At 44.0% G+C, this 10,515-nt stretch overlaps 1 gene segment (V, D, J or C); it reads left to right on the top strand.

The window, feature by feature from the left end:
- The first annotated feature begins 1,444 nt into the window (after positions 1-1,444).
- On the top strand, positions 1,445-2,523 carry LOC147118379 (T cell receptor alpha variable 18-like). The segment is given in 2 exon segments: positions 1,445-1,490; positions 2,198-2,523. Coding segments are annotated over 2 exon segments (372 nt in total).
- The last annotated feature ends 7,992 nt before the right edge of the window (positions 2,524-10,515 follow it).

Below are 10,515 nucleotides of genomic sequence, written 5' to 3'. Positions count from 1 at the left end.
GGACACCGCGTATAAATAGAACAGTCTGTGGTCGGAATACCCGTCTGTGATGGTCAGATTAGGACAAATACTGTAAGGACAGAATATCGCCACAAGACAGCTCACAACAGCTCTGAATAGAGGAGTATGGTTTTGGACTTCATTCACGCTATAATGAGGGATGAACAGGAGGAAACCCACGCAGGTTTACTAGGCCAATGTATCGTGTAATGTGTGTTCAATTTCAAGTTTCCCTGTTCACTGCCGCTGTTTTTATCATATTCACACCACTTAAACCAGAACAAAAGTGAGTAGCTTTGCATAGATATGGGACTATATTCAAAGAGCTCTAAACCTTCCCTTTACTGAGTGTTCGTTTACTTTCTGTCGGTGTGTGATGGCTCACCGAGAGCAATAACGTCATTCTGCTGTAACGTTCGTGTTTACACCGAGGTGCTCACACTGTGAGGTAGAATTACTCTGGTCATTACTTCTAGTGACATAGTGAACGCATTCTAAAAGAATGAATGACGATTCTAATAAACTAGCGATCAGACGAGATTTCCTGCTGTGTTTGTGATGTCGCTAACACAGGGAGACCAGAGGAATTCACCCCTTGTTTGTCCCCAGCAGATGTTTCACCCTGTCAACCAGCTCACTCTGATTACTGACAGTGAGTGAAACAAACTGAACATCTTAATCTACCTTGAAAAAGTTTTTTATCACTTTGCTGCTACTTTCCTCAGGTCAAGCTGTCTCTCAGGTCAATTATAGATCGAGCTGCCTCTCGGGTCAATTAGAGATCAAGCTGTCTCTCGGGTCAATTAGAGATCAAGCTGCCTCTCGGGTCAATTACAGATCAAGCTGTCTCTCGGGTCAATTATAGATCAAGTTGTCTCTCAGGTCAATTAGAGATCAAGCTGTCTCTTGGGTCAATTAGCGATCAAGCTGTCTCTCAGGTCAATTAGAAATCAAGCTGCCTCTCGGGTCAATTAGAGATCAAGCTGTCTCTCCGGTCAATTAGAGATCAAGCTGTCTCTCGGGTCAATTAGAGATCAAGCTGTCTCTCGGGTCAATTAGAGATCAAGATGTCTCTCAGGTCAATTAGATATCAAGATGTCTCTCAGGTCAATTAGAAATCAAGCTGTCTCGCAGGTCAATTAGAGATCAAGCTGTCCCTCGGGTGAATTAGATATCAGGTTGTCTCTCAGTTCAATTAGAGATCAAGCTGTCTCTTTTATCAGTCTTACTCTCTCTGATCAGCAGGATGCGACTTTCATGTTTCAGTTCTCTGAACTTAACTACACGTTAAAGACGTGACATCAGACACGCCCCAAACGGTGCGCTCAGCTCTTTCTGCTTGCTGTTCTGCAGCAAGTGATGGCAGAGCAGCACCAGGCGACGCTCTCAGCTCTTCCTATTTGAAAGTAATACAAAAGCTCCCACCAATTCCGGAGCAGCAGCAATGCGGCTCCACTTTCTCGCTGTGCTGTGGGTGACATTCATTTTCGGTAAGAATTTTATAACATTTAAATGGGTTTCATTTTTAGAGGAATACAATTGAAAAGCGGAGCGGTTAAGTTAAACTTGTATCGAACCTTGGTTAGAGCAGACTTGGAGAATGTGCACAGTTCTGGTCTTCAGATTACAGAAAGGACAGGGAGGCACTGGAGAAGATGCAATAAAGATTCGCAAGGACGATACCATAACTGAGTGATTAAAACTTCAGGAAAGAATCAACAGACAAGGGCTTCTTTCTTAAGAAAGGAACGGCTGAGGCACGACCCGATAGAGGTCTTTAAAAGCTCGAAGGAGTTTGATCGCATAAAGAATATGTATCCACTTGTAACTAGGCGGCAGAAATATTAGATAAACACAAAACAATCCAATGGTGAATTCAGGAGAAACGTCTCTTCCAAGTTTAGAATGTGGAACTCGCTACCACAAGGAGTCCTTGAGGCGGACAGGATAGATGGGCTTTTGGGGAAGTTAGATAAACGCATGAAGGAGAACGGATTAGAAGGATATGCTGATAGGGAGCGATGAAAAAGGTTGTGTGGGGCTCCTGTGGAGCATAAACACCGGCATAGATCAGTTGGGACGAATGACCTACCTCTGTTCTGTAAATTTTATTGAATTTTTACGTAAAATTCACTGCGCATTTTCACCGTCAGTTGGTTAACCGATGATTTCCGCTTTCTTTAACCGTGTGTTCCAGATCTGAGCGATGGAGATTCTGTTACTCAGCGGGAGTCCTTGCTCACACAGCCAGAGGGAGAAGATGCCACTTTAACCTGCACCTATCCCGGCGATGGTTATTACTTATTCTGGGACCGCCAATACCCAGCCAGACAGCCCGAGTTTGCAGTCCGGAGATACACGGACGGCAGTACTGAACATAAGGCGGATTTCGCTCAAAATCTATTTTCTGATGCAGTCCAGCAGTCAGACAAGTTGTACCGATTGACCATCTCGGGGCTGCGGCTGACTGACACCGCGGTTTATTACTGTGCATTGAGGCTCACGGTGATGGGAATGAGCTGAAGCTTCGTACAATAACTGCCGCAGGTTTCTGGGTCACAGCTGCTGTCTATTGTGGGCTGTTTATCACAGCGGATTAGACAGATTCCTGTGCGCGCAGACCCCGAGCAGAATCCACATAAAACTTATATAAAACCGTTCACATCGAATACTGATTCCGTGTGATTATTGTACTAGCTGTGTGAGGCCAGCATTGGCTGTTGTTTATTTGTGTATCTCTGGGAACTCGCCAGTCTATTGAGAATAAATACACCTGCGGGTACTGGAACTGGTTATATCGATGCACCGCTGCTTCGGATATAACGCACGGCAAGCGGACAAAAAATGATTGGTTTAAAATATCAGTCTACAGTCTAGACAGATATAGGTGGGTTGCGGAAGTTCCTAATTACTCTAATAACGATAATAATCAATTCTCAATATTAAAGACACTTACACATATTAACGTTAATAATCATCTACATTCGCAGTTTCCAGGAGGTCACATTCAAGACAAACTTAGAACGTATGAAATAAGAGCAGGAATAGGTCATTTGGCCCTTCGAACCTACTCCGCCATTCAACAAGATCATGGCTAATCGTCTACCTCAACTCCATCTTCCAGCACTTTCCCCATATCCCTTAATTCCCTTCGTCCCCCAAAATTTATCGACCTCTGTCTTAAATATACTCAACGACCGAACATCCATAGCTCTCAGTCCTAAATGTCCTACCGCTCGTTCTGTGACTGTGAGCCCGTGTTCTAGTTTCCCCAGCCAGGGGAAAGATTTGCCCTGCTTTAAGCCTGTCAAGCCGCTTAAGAATTTTATACGTTTCTATTAGATCACCTCTCATTCTTCAAAACTCTAAGAAGTATAGGCCAGTCTACTCAATCTCTCCTCATAGAGCAATCCCCTCTTCGCACGAACCAGCCCAGTGAAACTTCACTGCACTCCCTCTAAAGCAAGCATTTCTTTCCGTAGGTACGGAGACGAAAGCTGTACACAGTACTCCAGGTGTGGCCTCCCGAGTGCCCTGTTAAATTTTACGAAGACTTTACACTTGTACTCTAATCCCTTTGTAACAAAAGCTAACATATAATTTGCTTACCTAAATGCTTGCTGTACCTGAGTGTTAACTTTATGTGATTCCTTTACAAGAACACCCTGGCTGCAAAGATTTCCCAGCCTCTCCCCATTCAAATATAATATGCTATATTGTTTTTCCGAATAAAGTGGCTAACTTCACACTGCCACACATTGTATTCGAATTGCCATGTTCTTGCTCACTCAGTCAACCGGTCTATATCCCGAAAATGACCATTTTATTCCTACTCTCTGTTTTCTGTCTATTAACCAATCCTCAATCCATCCATGCTAATATATTACCCCCAATACCATGTGTCCTAATTTAGTGTAATACCCTCTTGTATGGCAACTTATCGAATGTTTTTTGAAATTCCAAATACACTACATCCACTGGTACCCCCGTATCCATCCCACTAGTTACATCTTCAAAAAACTCTAACAGATTTGTCAAACACGATTTCCCTTTCATAAAACCATGTTGACTTTGCTTAACCTTTATTATGATTTTCTAAGTCCCTAATAATAGATTCTAGCATTTTGCCTACTACTAATATCAGGATAACTGTCCTACAGTTCCCCGTTTTCTTCTCTTCCTCCTTTCTTAAATAGCCGATGAACAACCATTAATCGACTAATAATTTTTAGGACAGATGTGGTTTGTTCTATGCACCAGAGAAGATAGTCAGAAGACTGTGACGGTGACTGCTAACTGTGCCAATACATATATTGCGCTATACCGCACTTTTTGAGGTCAGACTCAAAATTCAGCGAAACCAAATCTCCGCTTGTTTTAAAGATGCAGGTTAGTGTGACATTACTTTACTCCTCAACCGTCATTTCAGAATCCGGCTGTTCCACTGTGTCTTTTTGGGACTCCATTCTGACAGAAAGATATAGTAATACTGATTATCTTCACCATCATCACTGGACTAATAATAACACCTGTGTTGTAGCAGTGAAGGGGAGAATGGATTTTTAGTGGGAAGGAAATACATACTGAGAAGTGATATAATGGTGAGGAGCGGCACGAGGCGTTTCCGCATGATGGTCCCTGAGCCTGTAACTCTGCAGTCCGCGAAATCCCCTGTCGAAGCTAAAATACAGACCCCTGCCCCATGCACTGCTAATCAAATCAATGCCAAACAGTGAACAGCGGCAACAACCTCTCCCATAACACAGGGCAGGCAAGGCGGATCAGAGAGAGAGCGGCAAACGGAAGCTGTGGGCGGGGCTGCCCCAGACTCAAAGTTCAGCGAAACCAAGTCTCTGTTTCACGCCAAAAAAGTGTGGTATGGCGCTCAGCTGCACTCGGAGCTGACGGAGCGGGCAGGGCGGGTGGTGGGTCTAGGGAATTCTGTGATCAAACTGCTCCTGTTCACTGAGCAAGTGACTGGGAATAAATAGAGGTGGACGGAAATGAAGGGATTCCACAGCTTCAGAAATGATGACCGCGTTTAACCAGCTCCAATCTAGACTTTTGAGACACAATATCTGGCACACGTTGTTTCTATATATGAGAAATAAACCCTAAATCCTCTCAATGACCTTACTTTAAATCGGATTGAACAAAGTCCGCCAGCAGAGAGCTTCAAACTTAAGCATGGTAATTAGAAAGCCACGTGATGCAAACACCAAAGCCAATAACGATCGAAGCTTGAGTAAGGTCACAATCGGGCCGCCCACTGCAGTGTGCGGGTGGAACAATCAGATGAACAGGCCCCGGATTACCGCTCTCTTTCTTAATCTCTGCCTTATTCCATTCCAAGTCACTGTGAGAGATTTAATCAGACATGTTTTTCATAAAACTGGCGGCTGTGATGGACAGTAAGTACTGAATTATATTAAAAAAACACAGGTCAGCAGGTTAATGCAAAGAGTTTGTGCAGGGAATCAGAAATTTCCATATGATGGACAGTTTCGAACATGGGCGGTTACACACACTCACACAGTTGGACGCAAGTTTAAAACGATACCGTTCAACCACCTGTTCATCTGTTCCCCTTTCTTCTCAGGTGGATTATGTGCAGATCCAGTAACTCAGTCTCCGGTGACAAGTGCCGTATCAGCAGGGTGTTCGGTGCAGCTCGATTGCGAATATACAACCCTGGATATTGACTGCATCCAATGATATCGGCAGAGACCGGCACAGCCTCCAAGCCGGATAATTAGCAAAGTAGCAACACTGATGAAGTCGAAATCTCGCGACAATAACTGACGGCTGTTGATAAGTCAAGAAAGTATGGTTACCGCAATATAAGCGGCCTGAATGTCGGTTGTGGTGCGGTCTATTACTGTGCAGTGAGAAACAGCGTCAGATAAAAGCAAAGGCCCCGTACACAAACCTCAGCGAATATTTACAGCTCCATTGGGGCTGGATAGTAACATTTAACCGACCTTTGGTGAGCTGTCATCGGGTTAGCGAGGCACCAGTCACAGTCTCTTTACCAATAACCTGCTGATGGTTTGTATCTCAAACGGGAATATTGACTCAAAATCAAACAGATGCATGAGGCGAGGTTACCGGGCACATCATTCAACCGGCCATTGTTTACAAATATTTTCCAATATTACAAGCGTAACTTTACATCCTCCTTCTTTCTTTCTGTTATTCGTTTTTCCATCTAATTATCTCTCATATACATATATGTATATATCTGTGTGTGTGTGTGGTTGAGAGAGATAGAGACAACCACACAGAGGTGCGCACACACAGAACGCTCTCAGCAATTTCTGAGGATCAAATTGCTGCACTTTACATAAGAACATAAGAACATAAGAAATAGGAGCAGGAGTAGGCCAATCGGCCCCTCGAGCCTGCTCCGCCATTCAATAAGATCATGGCTGATCTGATCCTAACCGCCAATCCACTATCACAGAGCCATCTCCTGAATCTAAGAGAATTAGACACACGAAATAGAAGCAGGATCAGGCTGCACGGCCCCTGGGCCCGCTCCGCTACCCACAGGGCCATGACCGATCCGAACCTAGACTCATGTCCAAATTCCTGCCCGCTCCCCTTAACCTTTAATTCCCTTTACTTCTAGGAAACTGTCTATTTCTGTTTTAAATTTATGTAATGATGTAGCTTCTACAGCTTTTTGGGGCAGCACATTCCATGGACCTACCACCCTCTGAGTGAAGTAGTTCCTCCTCATCTCAGTTTTGAAAGAGCAGCCCCTTATTCTAAGACTATGCCCCCTAGTTCTAGTTTCACCCATCATCGGGAACATCTTCCCCGCTTCCACCCGATCCAACCCCTTCACAATCTTATATGTTTCAATAAGATCGCCTCTCATTCTTCTGAACTCCAATGAGTAGAGTCCCAATCGACTCAACCTCTCCTCATATGTCCATCCCCTCATCCCCGGGATTAACCGAGTGAACCTTCTTTGTACTGACTCGAGAGCAAGTATGTCCTTTCTTAAGTATGGACACCAAAACTGTACGCAGTATTCCAGGTGCGGTCTCACCAATACCTTGTACAACTGAAGCAATACCTCCCTATTTTTATATTCTATCCCCCTAGTAATGAAAGCCAACATTCCATTGGCCTTCTTAATCACTTGCTGCACCTGCATACTAACCTTTTGAGTTTCGTGCACCAGGACCCCCAGATCCCATTGTACTTCAGTACTTTCCAGTTTCTTGCCATTAAGATAATAACTTGCTCTACGATTTTTCCTGGCAAAGTGCATAACCTCACACTTTCCAGTATTGTATACCATCTGCCAAATCTCTGCCCACTTACTTAGCCTGTCTATGTCCCCTTGCAGGTTTTTTATGTCCTCCTCACTCACTACTTTCCCTCCCATCTTAGTATCATCTGCAAACTTTGATATGTTACACTCAGTCCCCTCCTCCAAATCGTTAATATAGATTGTAAAGAGTTGGGGACCCAGCACTGACCCCTGCGGAACACCACTAGTTACTGATTGCCAGTCTGAGAATGAACCATTTATCCCAAATCTCTGCCTTCTGTTAGATAGCCAATCCTCTATCCATGCCAGAATATTACCCCCAATCCCGTGATTTATTATCTTAAGCAATTAGCTTTTGTGTGGCACTTTGTCAAATGCCTTTTGGAAGTCTAAATACACTACGTCCACTGGTTCCTCTTTATCCACCCTATACGTTACTTCCTCAAAGAACTCCAGCAAATTTGTCAAACATGACTTCCCCTTCATAAAACCATGCTGACTTTGTCCTATTAAATTATGATTATCCAAATGTCCTGTTACTGTCTAAATAATAATGGACTCCAAAATTTTACCAACCACAGATGTTAGGCTAACCGGTCTATAGTTTCCAGCCTTCTGTCTACTGCCCTTTTTAAATAAGAGTGTTACATTTGCAGTTTTCCAGTCTGCCGGGACCTTTGCCGAGTCCAGGGAGTTTTGGAAAATTATTACCAATGCATCCAAAATCCCTACCGCCACTTCCCTCAAGACCCTAGGATGTAAGCCATCAGGTCCAGGTGATTTATCCGCCTTGAGTCCCATTATTTTACCGAGTACCACTTCCTTCGTGATTTTGATCGTGTTTAGCTCCTCCCCCCCTTTAGACCCCTGTTTGTCCAGTGTTGGGATATTCTTAGTGTCTTCTACTGTAAAGACTGATGTAAAATATTCATTCAGTGTTTTTGCCATCTCCATATTTCCCACCATTAATTTCCCGGTCTCATCCTCTAAGGGACCAACATTTACTTTAGCCAGCCTTTTTCTTTCTTTATAACTATAAAAGCTCTTACTATCTGTTTTTATATTTTTTGCTAATTTACTTTCATAATCTATCTACCCTTTCTTTATCAGTATTTTTGTTATTTTTTGCTGTCTTTTAAAGTTTTCCCAATCCTCTATCCTCCCACTAGATTTGGCTACCTTATATGCCCTTGATTTTAGTCGAATACTATCCTTAATTTCTTTACTTAGCCACGGATGGCTGTCTTTTCTTTTACACCCTTTTCTTCTCAGTGGAATATATATTTTTTGGAAGTTGTAAAATAACTCCTTAAATGTACACCACTGGTCATGTATCGTCTTACCCTATAATCTATTTTCCCAATCCACTCTACTCAATTCCGCTCTCATACCTCCATAGTCTCCTTTATTCAAGCTTAACAAGCTTGTTTGAGATCCAACCTTCTCACCCTCTAATTGAATATGAAATTCAACCATGTTATCGTCACTCATTCCAAGGGGATCATTTACTAGGACATTTTTAATTAATCCTGTCTCGTTACACAGGACCAGATCTAAGGTTGCTTGCCCCCTGGTCGGTTCAGTTACATACTGCTCAAGAAACCCATCCCTAATACACTCAATTAACTCATCCTCAAGGCAGCCCTGCCCAATTTGATTTGTCCAATTAATATGATAGTTAAAATACCCCCATAATTATGGATGTTCCCTTATTACAAGCCTCAACTATTTCCTGATTGATACTCCGTCCAACAGAGTTGCCACTGTTCGGAGGCCTATAGACTACGCCCACTAGTGTTTTTTTCCCCTTATTATTCCTTACCTCCACCCAAACTGTTTCATTATCCAGATCATTTGACCCAATGTCATTTCTCTGTATTACAGTGATTCCTTCCTTTATTAACATAGCCACCCCACCTCCCCTACCTTCCTGTCTGCCCTTCCTGATCGTTAACTAACCTGGTATGTTTAATTCCCAGGCATTGTCACCCTGCAGCCATGTTTCTGTAATGGCCACAAGATCATACCCATATGTAGTTATTTGTGCCATTAACTCGTCTATTTTGTTACGAATGCTACGTGCATTCAGATAGAGAACTTTCAAAGATGTTTTTTGACACTTAGTTCCTGCTTTTGCCCTTTTTATTACTTTACCTTTTACTCCATACCTTCTGCCCCTTCCTGACACGCTCTGGTTTTTAATTTCCCCACCGCTACCTAAGTCTATGACCTTCTCTGTTGTCATTTTTATTATTTGCTCTCTAGGACCCTCCCCCCCACTAGTTAGTTTAAAGCCCTCTCCACAGCCCTAGTTATATGATCCGCCAGGACTCTCGTCCCAGCACTGGCCGAGTGAAGCCCGTCCCGACGGAACAGCTCCCTCCTGCCCCAGTACTGGTGCCAGTGTCCCAGGAAGCAAAACCCATTTCTCCCACACCAGTCTTTGAGCCACGCATTTAACTCTCTAATTTTATTTGTCCTAGCCAAATTCGCTCGTGGCTCAGGTAATAATCCAGAGTTTATTACCCTTGTGGTTCTGCTTTTTAATTTGGCCCCTAGCTGCTCAAACTCCCTCAGCAGAACCTCCTTCCTTGTCCTATCTATGTCGTTGGTACCAACATGGACCACGACAACAGGATCCTCCCCCTCCCACTCCAAGTTTCTCTCCAGCCCAGAGGAGATGTCCTTAACCCTGGCACCGGGTAGGCAACACAGCCTTCGGGACTCTCGCTCTCGGCTGCAAATAACTATATCTATCCCCCTAACGATACTATCCCCTACCACTACAACATTTCTTTTAACTCCCCCCACTTGAATGGCCCCCTGCTCCACGGTGCTGTGGCCAGGTTGCTCATTCTCCCTGCAGTCCCTGCTCCTGTCCCCACAGGGAGTAAGAGCCTCGAACCTGTTGGACAAGTGCAAGGGCTGCGGCTCCTCCAACACTACCTCCTGGATCCCCGTACCTGCCTCACTTCTAGTCACACCATCCTGACCCTGGCCACGGCCTACATCTGCATTAATTAATCTAATTGGTGTGACTACCTCGTGATACACAGAGTCCAGGTAACTCTCCCCCTCCCTGATGTGTCTCAGTATTTGAAGCTCGGACTCCAGCTCTTCAACACGGAGCCGAAACTCCTCGAGCAGCCAACACTTACTGCAAATTTGATCACCGTGAGCATCAATGGTGTTCACCAGCTCCCACATATTGCAGCAGCAACACATCACCT

The sequence above is a fragment of the Somniosus microcephalus genome, chromosome 4 (assembly GCF_052327205.1).
Source record: "Somniosus microcephalus isolate GS21.2 chromosome 4, FLI_Smic_1.0, whole genome shotgun sequence".
NCBI lineage: Eukaryota > Metazoa > Chordata > Chondrichthyes > Squaliformes > Somniosidae > Somniosus > Somniosus microcephalus.
This window is presented reverse-complemented; position numbering and strand designations above follow the sequence as displayed.